Source organism: Myotis daubentonii, chromosome X (genome assembly GCF_963259705.1).
Source record: "Myotis daubentonii chromosome X, mMyoDau2.1, whole genome shotgun sequence".
Lineage (NCBI taxonomy): Eukaryota > Metazoa > Chordata > Mammalia > Chiroptera > Vespertilionidae > Myotis > Myotis daubentonii.
This window is the reverse complement of record NC_081861.1, coordinates 65,860,083-65,876,676: the sequence shown is the minus strand read 5'-3', so window position 1 is coordinate 65,876,676 and position 16,594 is coordinate 65,860,083. Positions and strand designations below refer to the sequence as shown.

General features: G+C 48.0%; 1 protein-coding gene across 1 annotated transcript; it reads right to left on the bottom strand.

The window, feature by feature from the left end:
* Positions 1-3,282: 3,282 nt before the first annotated feature.
* On the bottom strand, positions 3,283-8,061 carry LOC132224013 (uncharacterized). The gene is given in 2 exon segments (XM_059679071.1): positions 3,283-3,654; positions 3,657-8,061. Coding segments are annotated over 2 exon segments (4,491 nt in total). The 3' UTR covers positions 3,283-3,568.
* Between the last annotated feature and the right edge of the window lie 8,533 nt (positions 8,062-16,594).

The window sequence follows — 16,594 nt, the reverse complement described above, 5'->3', positions numbered from 1 at the left end:
CTGGGAGACCTCACAACAAATTATAAATATAGTTATAATTTGGATACCTATAATATTCAGGTCATAATTTACCAAGGTAATGGCAACTAAGCCATACAGAAAAAAATACACTTTTTTTTTCCTGAAAAATTGTGTGCCAATTAAAAAAAACTCTTTTCAAGATATTGACACATCTGGTGTTTTATTTATTTTATCTTCGCAGAAAACTTTTTCCTAGAATTTTTTTTTTTTTTATTGAGGGCTTTTATTTTATTCTTTATTTTTATTAAATTTATTGGATTCTTGTGCCCCAATCTAGATTGGGTTGCTCTCTCCACTTTTTCCAAGCAGTCATTCTGGGATCTCTTTTCAGCATCTTCCTTGAGATTTCCTTCACTGCTCTCTTTTGTTTTGGATCTCCTATTGCTTGTGTAGGGTCCCAGGACCCCCGGTGTATCCGACGGAAGAGGCGACAGCCCCAAGTCAAGCGCGGAGACCAGAACTTGATGCAAAAGCAAGAGGTTTCGTTTATTACAAGCGCGGCGCAGGGACTCGCAGTCAGACAGGCAGCAACCCGAGGGAAGTGCGGGAAGTGCTGGCCGACTGGAGCCCTGAGCAAGGGCAAAGCATGAGCTTATAAAGGCAAAAACCACACGCAGGTGGCCTGGAAAGCAGGAATTTGGTCTAACAATCAACTCATAATTCATTTCTCACAAGGACAGCCTGTGTCTGTAGTCGACTCATTTCCCAAGGACAGCAGGAATCCAGGTTATCAGTTAACCCATAACTTATCTCTTACACGGACAGGCTTGTTTTCGTAGCTGACTCCCTTCCCTGGGGGCTCCGGTGGTCTGTCTTACATTAACCAGTCCCGGGAGGAGATAACATAACTTTGCTGTGACTAAACCTAAGCACCAGGGTCTACGGAGAAGGTCAGCTGGAACACAGGAGGAGGGGGAGGCTTTCCTCTCAACCTTGTATTTGCTGAGAGATTTAGTTAAGGAGGGGGAGTGGAGGTCTCAGCGGCTTTGGAGTGGAGGTTTCAGCGGCCTTGGTCCTTTCATTCCCCCCTTTTCTTGTGGGGAGTTTCAATCATGGAACTACAGATTCTCCTCTAAGGACACAGGCTGGTACTGTTGTTGGAGGACCATTACCTGAACCGCACTGATCCGGTCCCGAATGAAGGTGACTAGACGGTTCAATATGCATGGCCCAAACGTTAGAAGGAGGAGAAGAATAATAATAGGCCCCATCAGGGAAGAGATTAAGGTTGTGAACCAAGGTGAGCTGTTAAACCATCCTTCAAACCAGCCCTGTTTGGTTTCTCGCTCTCTTCTGCGAGCTTCTAACCTTTCCCTGAGTTTCGACATGGAATCCTTTATTACTCCTGAATGATCAGCATAGAAACAGCATTGCTCCTTGAGAGCTGCACACAGCCCTCCCTCTTTTAAGAACAGAAGATCAAGTCCTCTCCTATTTTGTAGGACTACTTCAGACAGGGACGTTAGAGACTCCTCAAGCTTAGTAATAGAGTGTTCTATATGTTTGAGGTCCTCATCTATGGCAATCCTAAGTTCCTCGGTGTAGGTAGGGCCTTTAATGAGGGCTGTTGCTCCCGTCCCTACTCCTGCCGCGACCCCCAGGCCTACGATAGCGGCTAAGGTCAGGGAGACGAGTTCCCGTTTACCTCGATGGGAAAGAGGGTAGGGATCGAACTCTTCCTCAAAGGCGTTAGCTTGGTAGTACATAATCTTAGGAACTAACTGGACAAGAATACAATAATCTCGGGAGCGGTTGAAGACCTGAGCTGCCAGACAGGGGGTGAGCCCCGTACTGCAGGCCCACCATCCCCCCGTTGGGGGTACTAAGTAATAGTTTAGGAGGGAAGGGGGGGCTAGGCTCTCGCTGCAGAGATGCTGGCGGTGTCTCGGCACTTGCCCTATACATGTGCCTTGTCCTGAGACCTCAGTGAGGGTCAGCTTCCCCTGCTGCCCCCATGAACAATGATCGTGACTGGTGATGTTGGTATAGTTTCCCCGGAAGGCTATTCCCTCATAGTAGGGTGGCCCTGTATTCAGACAAAGCCAGCAGGACTCAGTTAGGTCAGATTTGGACATGTTCAGAAAACTATAGGCCCCCTCTACTAGACCTAACAGTCTCTGGCCAGTGCCAGCCTCCGGGTCCATGGGGTCTGCCAATTTTTCTCTGGAGACTGGGCTGGTCCCTGTGGGTGCTGGGGTTGTGACGTGGGGCTCCCCTTTCTCAGGGATCTGCCGGCTAGACAGGACGGGATTTGGCCCTACTGCAACTGGTGGCCTGTACTCCTGTACATCTAGGACTACTTTAAAAAGGAGACCATCATCATAGTGCTCTTTATATAGCCGGAGCCCCCACGTTAATCCCCAGCGCCATTTGTTCAGCTCATAGGATCGCCCCATCGGGGTGAAGGAGATACTTAACGCATTAATCCACCCCCTATGTCCAGAAGATTGGCTCTTATTCCTCTGGACCTGGATGAGCTCCCACTCAGGGGGCGGTTGGACCCAGTGTACAGTTCCAGTTGTCTCACATCCCCAAGTTGCACAGAAAAACTCTCGCTCTGACCCACAGTTACCATCACGCCCTTGTCTATCCTTGGGGCACACGTAGAATGAGGTTCTGGAGAGGCTTTGGCGGTTTCTAGTACCGCTGCAGCCCGGAGCCCAGGAGGGTGGGTCATCATAGAAATGAGTCTCAGGTCCCCGCTGGGAAGTGACTACAGTTTCACGGGGAATATCCCAGTCAGGATTCCCGGCAGCCATAGCACAGAGATCTGGTGTTAGATCTGGCCACCAGGTCCCTGGCGGGGCTACGCTGGAGGTTGACCAAACTGTCTGCCCGGTATGGGGGGACAGTACTTTCCAGGTTAGTCTCTTTGGGGCATGAGGGTTGCTACTTATCAGTGGCAGGCTCAGCAAGAGGATGAGGGCGGCGGCGAATCCGCAGCTTGAGAGGGTTGTCGGTGTTCTCCACAGTCCATCCGTGGCCATCATCCTCTGGAGGAGGTGCTCGCTTAACGTGGGAGGCGTGGATCCAAGCGGCTACGCCGTCTACCTTGACTGCCGTCGGGGTTGTCAGTAGCACCAAATGGGGTCCTTTCCACCTTGGCTCGAGATTAGCAGCTCGATGTCGTCTTACGTAGACGAAGTCTCCGACCTGGAACTGGTGGGGGACCTGCAGCTCTCCTGGTTGGTAGAGGGCAGCCAGGGGAGTCCACACCTCCTTCTGGACGGTCTCGAGGGCCTTCAGCCTGGCGAGCAGGGATTGAGGGGTGTGAGTATCTGTGGGCATTGACCATGGGTCAGTGGCCAGGGGCGGAGGGGCCCCAAACAGGACCTCGAAGGGGGTCACTCCTAGGGGGCCGGGAGTATTTCGCGCGCGGAAAAGGGCAAAGGGAAGGAGCACCGTCCAGTCTGCCACGCCAGTCTCTAAGGATAATTTAGTCATAGCCTCTTTTAATGTTCTGTTCATCCTTTCTACCTGGCCTGAACTCTGGGGCCTGTAAGCACAATGTAACTTCCAATCCGCCCCTAGTATCTTGGCCATTCCCTTACTTACCTGGGCAACGAAGGCCGGACCGTTGTCTGATCCAATTACCTTTGGAATTCCAAACCGGGGGAAGATGTCTTCTAAGATCTTCTTGGCGACCACGGTTGCAGTCTCCCTCTTGGTAGGAAAGGCTTCTACCCAACCTGAGAAAGTATCTACAAATACTAGGAGATATTTGTAACCGTATCGGGCAGGTTTCACCTCGGTGAAATCTACCTCCCAGTAACTTCCTGGTCGGTCTCCCCTCAGTCTCTGTCCCGCCCCGACTTGGGACGGGTGTATATTCACCAGTTGGCACGCCTTGCATTGCTTGGCTACTTCCTCTGCGAGGCGATTGAGTCCCCTGACATAATGTCCAGTTGCCCGGCTGGTGGAACAGAGGTGTTTGACCCCCAGGTGGGTGAGGCGATGTAGTTGGCGGAGGTAGGCGGTGGCCGCTTCCCTTGGTACCACCATTTTTTCCCCCGTGGTCCTCCAAACCCCGAATTTGTCCCTATGGTATTTCTCTGGTCTTTTAAGCAGATCTTCTTCTTCTTCTGGGGTGTAGTGGGGGGCTCCTGACTGTAATGCCGTGGGGCCAGCAGCCAGGGCGAATATCCGGGGCCCGAGGGCGGCCTGCCTTGCCTCAGCATCCGCCTTCCTGTTTCCCACGGCTGTCTCTGAGGTCCCTTTCTGATGGCCGGGACAGTGAATAATGGCTACTTCCCGTGGGGCATGGACGGCCTCTAGGAGGTCAAGGATCTCTTGTTTATTCTTAATCTCTTTCCCCGCCGATGTGAGAAGGCCTCTCTGATGGTATATGGCCCCGTGCACATGAGCAGTAGCAAAGGCATAACGGCTGTCAGTGAAAATATTGGCTCGGCGGCCCTCTGCAAGCCTGAGGGCCTGAGTTAAGGCAATCAACTCAGCTTTCTGAGCTGAAGTTCCTTCGGGCAAGCTGCTAGCCCAGATAGTTCGGTCTCGATCGACTACAGCTGCACCCGCTACCCTCTTACCTTCATGGAGGTAGCTACTGCCATCTGTGAACCAGGTAAGCTGAGGCCCTGCCAGGGGAGAATCCTTAAGGTCTCTCCTTGGTCCCGTCTCTTCTGCCAGGATGTCGTGACATGAGTGTAGAACTTCCTTACCCTCGGGATTCACCTCCGGCAATAATGTAGCCGGGTTGAGGACCACCGGAGCCCCGAAGTGGACTCGATCTTCGTTTAGCAGGAGGCTCTGGTAGTGAGTCATCCGGGCATTGGACATCCACCGGTCCGGTGGTTGCCGGATAATGCTCTCGAGGGCATGCGGAGCCACTACAGTCAGTTTCTGCCCTAAGGTGAGCTTGTCTGCATCTTTTACAAGCAGGGCAGTGGCTGCAATTGCTCTTAAACAGCCCGGCCACCCCCTAGCCACAGGATCTAGTCTCTTGGATAAGTAGGCCACCGGCCTCTTCCAGGGGCCTAAGGTCTGAGTTAGGACCCCTCTGGCTACCCCCTTTCTTTCGTCTATAAACAGGGTGAAAGGCTTGGCTACATCTGGTAACGCCAATGCCGGAGCAGAGAGGAGGGCCTCCTTAATATTGTCAAAAGCCTTTTGATGGGCCTCCCCCCATTCGAAGGGATTCCCTTGCTTTGTCAGCGGGTAGAGGGGCTCCGCCAGGGTTGCAAAACCCGGAATCCAGAGGCGGCAGAATCCGGCCGTCCCCAGGAACTCGCGTACCTGTCGGGGGGTCTGTGGCCTAGGAATCTGGGTGACTGTACTCTTCCGGGCCTCAGTGAGCCATCTCTTCCCTCCTTCTAGGGCGTATCCTAAATAGGTTACCTTCCGCCGACATATCTGCGCCTTCTTGGCTGAGGCCCTGTACCCCAAACGAGAGAGCTCTAAGAGCAAAGCTCTGGTACCTGCCTCACAGTCCTCTTTCGTGGCTCCGGCGAGGAGGAGGTCGTCCACGTATTGGAGAAGAGTGACGCGTGGGTGGTCCGCGCGGAAGGCAGCCAAGTCTTGGTGAAGGGCCTCGTCGAAGATAGTGGGGGAGTTCTTGAATCCTTGGGGAAGCCGAGTCCAGGTCAGCTGTCCTGTCATCCCCGAGTCAGGGTCTCTCCACTCGAAGGCGAAGATATTCTGACTGGCAGGGTGCAGCCGTAGGCAGAAAAAGGCATCCTTTAAGTCTAAAACTGAATACCACACGTGAGACGGAGGGATGGCACTCAAGAGATTGTAAGGGTTGGGAACCGTGGGGTGTATGTCCTGTACCCTCTTATTAACCTCCCTCAGATCCTGCACCGGCCGGTAGTCGTCAGTTCCCGGTTTCTTTACGGGGAGGAGTGGAGTGTTCCACGGAGATTGGCATTTGACCAGGACCCCTAGATGTAGGAGACGTTGGATGTGGACCTTGATTCCCCTCCAGGCTTCTTTTGCCATGGGGTACTGTCGCACCGCAATCGGGGTTGCGGTAGACTTAAGTTCTACTACTACAGGGGGCCGTTCGGCAGCTAAGCCCATCCCCGCAGTTTCAGCCCAAGCTTCAGGGTATTGCTGTAACCATTCCGCTATCCTCCCGTCCTCTTGGACTTTGCCCTCAAACAACCGGTGTTCATCTTCGAGTTGAAGTGTTAAGAGGGTAATTGGTTCCCCATGTTGGGTCAGGGTCGGCCCTCGTGGAGTGAAGGTGATCTGGGCCCCCATTTTAGTTAACATGTCTCTCCCCAGAAGGGGGGCTGGGCACTCTGGTATTACGAGGAAGGAATGAGTCACCCTTCCCGCGCCTAAATCCACCGTCCGGGTGGTGGTCCAGGGGTATTGTTTATTTCCTGTTGCCCCTATTACCCAGGAGGTCTTCTGGGAGACCGGCCCTAGCGGTTTCTTGAGAACTGAATACTGGGCTCCCGTGTCCACCAGGAAGTTAACAGGCTTCCCCTCCACCTTAAGAGTTACCCTAGGCTCGGGGAGGGGATCCGAGCCCCGACCTCTTCAGTCACTATCTCCCTGAAGTGCCAGCGCCTTTTTCGCTAGTCTCTTCGGGCACTCCCGCTTCCAATGCCCTTCCTCCTTGCAGTAGGCACATTGGTTTTTGCCTAACGGCGGCCTGTTGCCCAGGTTACCTGCCCGCCTTCCCTTCTCTTTCTCCTGCGGCTTATTTTCTCCTATCGCTGCGGCCAAGATACGAGTTAGTCTTTTCTCTTCCCTTTTCTCCCTCTTCTCTTCCCTTTCCTCCCTCTCCTTCTCTTTTCGCTGCTCCTTTTCTTCCTCAGTCTCTCTCTTATGATACACTTTCTCTGCCTCCTTAACTAGGTCCCGGAGGGTAAAGTCTTGCAGCCCCTCAAGCCTCTGCAGCTTCTTTTTGATGTCTAAAGCTGACTGCCCTATGAAAGCCATGGCTACCGAGGCTTTTTGTTCCTCCGAGGTGGGGTCAAAGGGGGTGTACCGCCTGAACGCCTCCATCAGCCGCTCAAGAAAAACGGAGGGCGGTTCAGTGGGCCCCTGGACGACCTCTCTTACCTTAGCCAGATTTGTGGGGCGCCGTGCTGCCCCTCTGAGGCCGGCCACTAGGGTCTGGCGGTAGACCTTCAGGTGCTCCCTACCTTCTGCCGTGTTAAAATCCCAGTCCGGTCTGGTCAAGGGAAAGGCTGCATCCATCAGATGGGGGAGCTGGGTTGGCCGGCCGTCGGGGCCGGGAGCGTTCTTTCGAGCCTCCAGAAGAATCCGCTCCCTCTCTTCTGTAGTGAAGAGAGTCTGAAGTAGCTGCTGACAGTCATCCCAGGTGGGCTGGTGAGAGAACATAAGGGACTCGACTAATCCTGTTAAGCGTTGTGGGTCTTCTGAAAAGGGAGGATGGTTAGTTTTCCAGTTATAGAGGTCCGCTGAGGAGAAGGGCCAGTATTGGAGCGGCTGGAGCAGGGCCGTCTCGTCATCGTCCCCGCGAGGGGGCGGGGGCCCGTATGGCCGAAGCGGACAGGCCACAATTGAATCAGTTGAATCTGGGGATGTGGGACGTCTCCTTTGGCTCCGAGTTCCCTGGGCCGGTCCCTCTGCACGGGGAGCAGGGAGTGCTAAGGGCTCTGGTCTCTCCGGCGATTCCGGCTGGAGAGGAGAAGGGTAAGGGGGTGGGGAGTCCAAGAGGAGAAGATCAGCTTGAGAGTCAACCAGAGGGGGTTTTGCCTGGCTCGTGGGAGGGGTCCGGGCCACGAGAACCCGGGAGGTACCGGGCGCCAGCCAGGGTTTTAACCAAAGGGGAGGGTTTTGGACTAGGTCCTGCCATACAACGATATACGGCTGCTGGTCCGGGTGGCCCGCCGATCCCGACTGAAACACTTTATTCTTTACTGCAAAAATAAGAGATAGGTCAAATGTCCCATCCGCCGGCCACCCTACACCTAGGGCTGGCCAGTCAGATGAGCAGAAAGTCTGCCAAGGACCCTTCTTGACGCTGACGGAGAGGTTGAATCCCCGATTCTGGACATCTTTCCAATGCGCCACTGTAAGAGACAGAGGGGTGCTGCTTCCTTGGCCCATGTTTCCTAGATCAGAGAGAAAAAGCAGAAGACAAGCACAAAGAACAAAAAGTGACACGACGAGACACCGAAACCACACGAATCTGAACAGACACAAAACGGCCGCTGAGGGGTGATACCCCTCCCTGATGCTGGTCCGGCCGGACACACAAGTGCCCGTCGCCGGACCGCCAGAAGTGACCAAGACCTCTTGGTCACCACCCGTTCCTGGGGCGTCCCCCAGGGTGGCAGTTTTTCTGGTCGAAGACCCTTCAACCAGAGGAGCCGACTCCTTACGGAGCCGGCAACCTGCCTCTTCAAAATGAAAACCGAAACTAAGGACGAACAAAAGACAAAACAAACACCAAACGACTCCGGAGTCTGCTTACCTCCAAGACCGATCCTAGCGCTTGAGGGGGGTCGCCAAATCCCGGACGAGCCCCCAAATGTAGGGTCCCAGGACCCCCGGTGTATCCGACGGAAGAGGCGACAGCCCCAAGTCAAGCGCGGAGACCAGAACTTGATGCAAAAGCAAGAGGTTTCGTTTATTACAAGCGCGGCGCAGGGACTCGCAGTCAGACAGGCAGCAACCCGAGGGAAGTGCGGGAAGTGCTGGCCGACTGGAGCCCTGAGCAAGGGCAAAGCATGAGCTTATAAAGGCAAAAACCACACGCAGGTGGCCTGGAAAGCAGGAATTTGGTCTAACAATCAACTCATAATTCATTTCTCACAAGGACAGCCTGTGTCTGTAGTCGACTCATTTCCCAAGGACAGCAGGAATCCAGGTTATCAGTTAACCCATAACTTATCTCTTACACGGACAGGCTTGTTTTCGTAGCTGACTCCCTTCCCTGGGGGCTCCGGTGGTCTGTCTTACATTAACCAGTCCCGGGAGGAGATAACATAACTTTGCTGTGACTAAACCTAAGCACCAGGGTCTACGGAGAAGGTCAGCTGGAACACAGGAGGAGGGGGAGGCTTTCCTCTCAACCTTGTATTTGCTGAGAGATTTAGTTAAGGAGGGGGAGTGGAGGTCTCAGCGGCTTTGGAGTGGAGGTTTCAGCGGCCTTGGTCCTTTCACTTGCATCCCATATCTTTACTTTTATGTCATTTGTCCCCTCTTTTTGATGGAATATATCCTCCAGTAGATTTCTGAGAAAGTGCTTATGGAAAGTACTACTTGTTTGTGAAAATCAATGTCTGTACTAGCAAAATTTTCTAACCTCATCTTTCTAAAAAAAAAAAAAATGTATTTTCATTGTTTTTAGGGAGGAAGGGAAAGGGGGAGAAAGATAGAAACATCAATGAAGAGAGAGAATCATTAATCAACTGCCTCCTGCATGCCCCTCACTGGGGATCGAGCCCGCAACCCAGGCATGTGCCCTGACTGGGAATTGAACCTTGACCTCCTGCTTCATAGGTTTGCACTCAACCACTGAGCCATGCTGGATGGGCTCTAACTAACTTCATCTTAACTGGAGGTTGTTTAAGTGGTAGATAACTATATTGTCTTCTACTTTCTGATGTTACAGTGAAAAAAGTAGATGTCATCATGACTCAATAATTTCTATATGACATTTTCCCCCCTCTTTTTGAAAACTTGTAAAATGTTTTATTTTGCTTGTTTTTTCTGTGTTTTGAAATTTAAAAATAATGTGTCTTACTGTCTTTGTATTTTATCTTAAATATTTTGCATGTTTGGAAACCCCTTTTGATCATTTCTGGAAAATATTTTTTAATTTACTTATTAATGATTATTTCCTTTCCATTTTATCTTCCTATCCTTCAGATTTGGACTTTCTGGATTTGTCTTCTACTATTTTTACCTTTTTTTCTACCTTATTCTCTTTTGCTTTCTTTCCTGGATGATCTCCTACAATTTATCTTCTAACACTTTTAAATTTCTGTCATTACAAAAACATTCTGAGAGCACTTCAAAATTATTTGACTATTCCTTCCTCATAGTATTTTTCTTCTTTTTAAAAATTTATTTCTAAAATGTCACCATTTCCTTCAAGTTGCACTATAGTCAAACCTCAGTTCTCAAATGTCTCACATCTTGAACAATTGTTCACAGAAGTTGTTCACAGAAAAAATGTCTCCATTTTTTAACAAAACGTCAGTTCTCATCCTGACAACCCTTTCATGCTCACAAAAACCATCTCTGGGGCCACAAAAAAAAGGGAGCAAATGCAAGTCAGTTTACAGCTAAAACCTCCTGTTGTTTGCATTTCAAGAAATTGTGCTGTGAATATTTTTGTGGGTTTTTGTTGTTTTTGTTTGTTTTGCTTTTGTTGCTGGAGAAATGATTAGCACAATTTTAAAACATAAAAAGGCCATCAAGTGTGCTGATGTCGCTAATGGTGTGATAGCACTCACAAAACAACTGATCACAGGCAATTGAGGAGGTAGAAAAACTGTTACTGATTTGGATAAATGAAAAGCATTTCAGAGGCAGTGACATGTGAAAAAGCAAAGAAGCTGCACCCTTGGAAGAGAGCTGAAAGTTATTCCTTAAAGCTAGTAGGGGTGTTTCAATAAGCTTAAGAAGAGAAATATTTGTTTACATATTAAAGAGTACATTAGACATGTACTGTATATAAGAAGGGTTAAAACAGGGAATCATTTAGGGCAGCGGTTCTCAACCTGTGGCGGTCGAACGACCCTTTCACAGGGGTCGCCTAAGACCATCCTGCATATCAGATATTTACATTACGATTCATAACAGTAGCAGCATTACAGTTATGAAGTAGCAACGAAAATAATTTTATGGTTGGGTCACAACACGAGGAACTGTATTTAAAGGGCCAGAAGGTTGAGAACCACTGATTTAGGGGTTTGGAACAGATTAATTCAATTTGCATTATTCTAATGGGGAAAATGATTAGGTTTTCAAACATATTGCTTCTCTGTATTCATTTATTTTTAATATAGTTTTATTAATTTCAGAAAGGAAGCCAGAGGAAGGAGAGATAGAAACATCAATGATGAGAGAGAAGCATTGATTGGCTGCCTCTTGGAGGACCCCACTGGAGATCAACCCTGTAATCAGGGCATGTGCCCTTGACCAGAATAGATCCTGGGACCTTTCAGGCAACAGTCCGAAGCTCTATCCACTCAGCCAAACCAGCTAGGGTCAACATTGCTTCTTGAACAGCCTTCCAGAACAAGTTCAGTTGAAGAGCCAAGGTTCCACTGTATTTCTACACTTAGGCTTCCTAGGGATTTTTCTCAAATGTTTGGGTAATCCTTGATTATTCATAACTAGATCCCCAATGCACGGAAATTCATGCAAGAGTAGGCCTTCCTTCCCCCAGCTGCCAGCACCAGCTTCCCTCCAGCACCTGGGACCCTGGCTGGCTTCCCTCCAGCCCACGCTTCATCAGGAACGACATCCAGAATGATGTCCCATCTAATTAGCATATTACTCTTTTATTATTATAGATTGAAAATTGTAAATAAAAAAGGTCTGATTTGAAGTTCTGAGCACGTTGGGTCAATTTTCTGTAACTACTTATGTACTAGCTTGTGTTGACTTCTCTACAGAAGACATTCAAATTTCCTGCCTGCACATGAATGTTGATGCTAACTGCTGGGAGCCAAAGAGTAGTCAGAGGGGCTTTGAAGGGGGGGGGCGGTTTTAGCACCCAAGAAGCAAATGTCCATTCAATTCTGTTTATTTTTGCTATAAATGTGTATGGTATTCTCCAATCCAGAACACCTCTGTTTTAACTGTTCCGAAAATCAACTTTTCTTATACGAGGATGGGGAAATGTGACACTGCATTCTATTTTTTAAACAAATTTTTGAATTATTCTCTTTATTTTACACCATCTTCCTCTCCATTTCCAGACATTTGATGTTCTGTTTCCAGACATTTGAGGTTTTGCAGTGTTAATTGAATTGGCTGTAGGCTTTTCTCACCTGTGTTAGGATTCCTTTTTCTCTCCTTTGCTGTCACTTTTAGCACCCATCCATCTTCCTTCTATTTTGTGAGTTTATGACTTAGAAAATAATACTTTAAAGTTTGTGAGTAGATGAAGGAGTGTGTGGGCCGGCAAGAAGTAAAACCAGCTGTATGCAATCAATCCAAAATCCCTATCTGCAAGTCCAGGAATATGAATTTTTGTTTTTCTATTTCCTTGTTTTTCTGTTTGTTTGTAATTTACTAAGATTTTATTTTTTACCTATTACATAGCTACTACTGAAATAGGAATTTTAGGAGTAAAATAGGACAGGTTTAGGAAATTTTGGAAATTTTAGAAATTAAGGGGACCATGGAAGAAGCACAGGGCTGCAGAGCAGCAGAAGGTATGTTTCCATAGAATAGGGGAGCTGAAAAGCTGCAACAGAAACATTTCCATAGAATGAGGGAGCTGGGAACAGCAGAAGGTCTATATTTACAAAATAAAGGGAAGGAAGCCCTTCATCCAGAAGAAGAAGAAGAAAGCCCAAAGGGAATAGGAAAACAATAAGGAAGGAGGTTCGACCTTTGAGCTCAGGAGTTACTATAGCAACCAGTCTAAGGGAATGGTGACCAATCAGAGGGGATATCAAGGCACAAAGATCTGCAGCCTTTATAAACCCTAGGGAAAAGGAACTCTGTGGGACTCTTCCCCCTCCTCACATGGGAGTCTGTACTTGTTCTTTAATAAATTTCCACCTTTGCTATACCACCTTCTGTCTGTGAATTCATTCTTCAATTCCCAAGGACAAAGAACCCGGGACCAGTTTGCCCAGGGGAACACCGCGTGTTCCAGTCCAAAAATTCTGCTTCACTACTATATATATTAGACTGTCACTATATTTTATTTATTTATATTTCAGTTTCTTTTTAATTTTTTAATTTATCTTTATTGTTGAAAGTATTATAGATATCTCTCCCTCTTTTTCTCCCATTAACATACTCCTCCATGCTCCTGCCCCCTCCCCAAGCCTTCACTGCACTATTGTCTGTCCATGTGATATGCATATATGCATATAAGTTCTTTGGTTTACTTCTTCCCGACCCCCCTTTCCTCTAAAATATGTCAGTTTGTTGCATGTTTCAATTTCTCCGGATCTGTTTTGTTCGTCAGTATATCTTGTTCATTAGATTCCACATATAAGTGAGATCATGTGATACATGTCTTTGACTGGCTTATTTTACTCAGCATAATACTCTGAGGGTTCCTGCATGCTGGGTGTGTTTCCCTGTCCCAGAGCTACTCCTCTGAGTGACCCAGAATATTGCCCTGCCCTTAGCTGGGCAGAGATGCTTGTATGCAGTCCAATGGTATCAGCTGGAAACTGGAGTTTCTATTACTCTCTCCTAAGGGGAAAGTACCAGTCAGGTTCCCAGGACAGTGCAGTGCTTGGCTCCACATCCACACCAGTGACTGATGCTTCCTGAGACTGTTCAAACCCCTAGGCTTGGCCTCTGCTGCTGTCTCCTACAAAAGTCAGGATGCAGGGTGTGGCAGGCAGGGCACCTGAGGGTGAAGTGGGCTGTATCACCTAGGGCAGAATTTTTTCCTTTTTCTGAGCTGTGGTTTCTGGAAGTGGCCAGGACCTCTGAGGAAAATGGCTGTTTCAGTTTGGGTAGGTGTGACTGAATGCAGGTCTCCAGGCCACCTCTTTTCCATGTCTCTCCCCAACGCTTCCCACGCTAATCTCTCCTCAGGCAACTATGGTCTGCACCATCCTCCCTCTGCTGAGACCTTGGGTGAGTAGCTGCAAATGAAGATCCTGTGCTCTGCATTTTAAAAATAAGAAACAGAAAAACTGCAGGTTTAACTCCTACTGGCTCCAGACTCCCCAGCAGCCAGAAGCTCTGCTGCCTTTAACAGCTGGATGTTACCTGGGTCCTGGGTCGCTGGTCTCAGCTCTGGTGTTCCAGGCCATGGAACCCAGTCTGGGTAGATTAAATGTAGATATAGATGATTAGATGAGATAAATAGAGATAGAGATAGAGATAGAGATAGAGAGCTAGATAATAGGTAGATATAGATAGATAGATATTCTGTGGTACTCAAGATGGTTAATAAAAAAAAATTCCAAATTTGTGGGGGAAACACTGCCTATTCAATCTACCTCTCAGTGTTTCACAATACATATTAGCACATCACAAGCCTCTGAATTCCTGCAAGTATAAAATTATTTAACTTTTTAATGTTTCCCAAATTTATTTGATCATGGAACTATTTTTATTTATTATAGCAGCTACTCACATATCACACCACTCAGAGAAAAGTTATGTTAGATCATCTTATTATTCAGTACTGCTGTTGGCTTATTTAGTTTATGTATACTTTATCAAGTATTGAGTGTAATGTGTTAGTCTCCTTATGCTTATTCTAACTGTGCTTCTTTGTGTTCTCACAAACATCACATTAATGGGTGCAAGACTTGGTTCATTATTATTCTAAACTAGAGACCCAGTGCACGAAATTCGTGCAGGGGGGTCCCCACTGCCCGACCTGTACCTTCTCCAATCTGGGAACCCCCAGGGCATGTCCTACTGATGGCTTAGGCCTGCTCCCTGTTGTTCTCTGCTCTCTGTGGACCTGCCTGCTTGATGCCACCGCAGGCCCTGGTGTCTGCTATCTGTGGGGGCCTGCTTGTCCTTCGCCACCGGGGCAAGGGGCAAGCAGGGCCCTGCTGTCTGCTCTCTGTGGGGACCCTGCGGGGGACTGTTTGCCCCTTGCTGCCACGGCCAGGGGCAAGCAGTCCCCCGCAGTCTGCTGTCTGCTCGCTCTATGCGGGGGATATTCCCACCCTGCCCCTGGCTGCTTCATGCCTGCGCACATAGGCCCGGAGTGGCTGGGGGTTGTTCCGGGACCCCAGCCGCTCCGGACCTACAAGCAGGCCGACAGGCTCAGAGTGGCCTGGGTCCTGAGGATACCCATCCCCAGGACCCAGGTCGCTTGTCGCCTGTGTGCATGTAAGTGGCTGCCCTACTCCAGACACTCGGTGTCTTTGTATGCAAATTAGCCCTCCATCTTTGTTGGGTTAATTTGTGTACTCACTCCTGATTGGTGGGCGTCATGAAGTGATGGTCAATTTGCATCTTTCTCTTTTATTAGTGTAGATATATACCTTTATAAAAAGAAGTTGGCTGAAGTTAGTTGATAAAATAATGAATATTTTAGTTGGCATTTTTTTAAAAAAAATTATTGACTTCAGAGAGGAAGAGAGAGATAGAAATATCAATGATGAGAGATGTTAATGTAAAAACATTCAAACCTGTAAAGAATTTTTCTAAGTTTATTTGAGCCAAACTGCTGACAATTGCTGGGAAGCAGTATCTCAAGGGATTGGGATAATGCTCTGGAGAATGGCAGTTTCTCATCTATTTTTATACATTGCAATCAAAGTAGTGGACATAGGCGGGTTACATGAAATTCATTGGTGACAGATTAGAGAGGCAGGAGAAAGCAAAGCTGGGTGGGGGGGGGGTGGACCCCTGGGATTGGATAAAAAGTAAAATGATATACACTTACTTAGGTGGGTACAGGACAGTTAACAGTCAACAATTAACATGATAACAATAACAATGAAGGAATTTGTGGCATCTGCCCTGGCACCCAGGCACATTAGGTTGTGCCCCAAGGGGCCCAGAAGAAGGGAAGTTACAAGTTACCCAGACATTTCAAGGATCTATTATCATAGATGCAAAAGACAGATAGGCTCAGTTAAGGTAAAGGTTGACCTTGTCAGGGAAGATACCAGCCTAGTAGGTGACTACCCACCATAACTGTTTTTAGTTAAAGTTTAATTTCAGACCATCCTTTGTGGTTATTTTAGGTCTTTGAATTTGCAATACTGCCATGCAGGCTTTCCCTGAGCTTGTCAGGTTAGCATGTAGCCCGTTTCATCAACAGAGAGAATCATCAATTGGCTGCCTCCTGCACACCCCTACTGGACATCAGGCCCTCAACCTGGGCATGTGTCCCGACCTGCAATCAAACTGTGACCTCCTGGTTCATAGATGATGCTCAACCCCAGAGCCATGCCAACTGTGCTAGTTGGCAATTTTTAACTATTCAATGCTTATCAGCTATTATTCATTTATTGCTGTTTAAGTTCATGTCTATATTAGTCAGGCTTTCATAGTTATAACTTCTAAATATCTGCTTTGCATTCTTGAATGCATAATAAGTGGAAAGTAAGCTACTACAGTATGAATATTCATGCAAAAAATCTACGGTACCTAGAGGCAAAGAGCAGGGTCTAGATTTAGACTACTAGATTTTAGGCCTTGCTATACCACTTACTAAGTACAGTAGGTCCTCGGGTTACATCAGAGATCTGTTACTACAGCACGACGTAACGCGATTTTCAGTATAGTTGGAACCCACCTACATAAGCACCTATGTCACTCACATGGAGCACATACACAGCAGTAATGAAGTGAAGCAATAAAAAAAATTAAAAGAGAGATAACAATTCCTGACCTTTACTTGTGGTAAATAAACGATAAAAAACATAAAGCACATATGTACATATGTTGAAATGACGGAACATTATTTTTTAATAAATAAATGGGAGATGATGACGTAACCACGAAACGACGT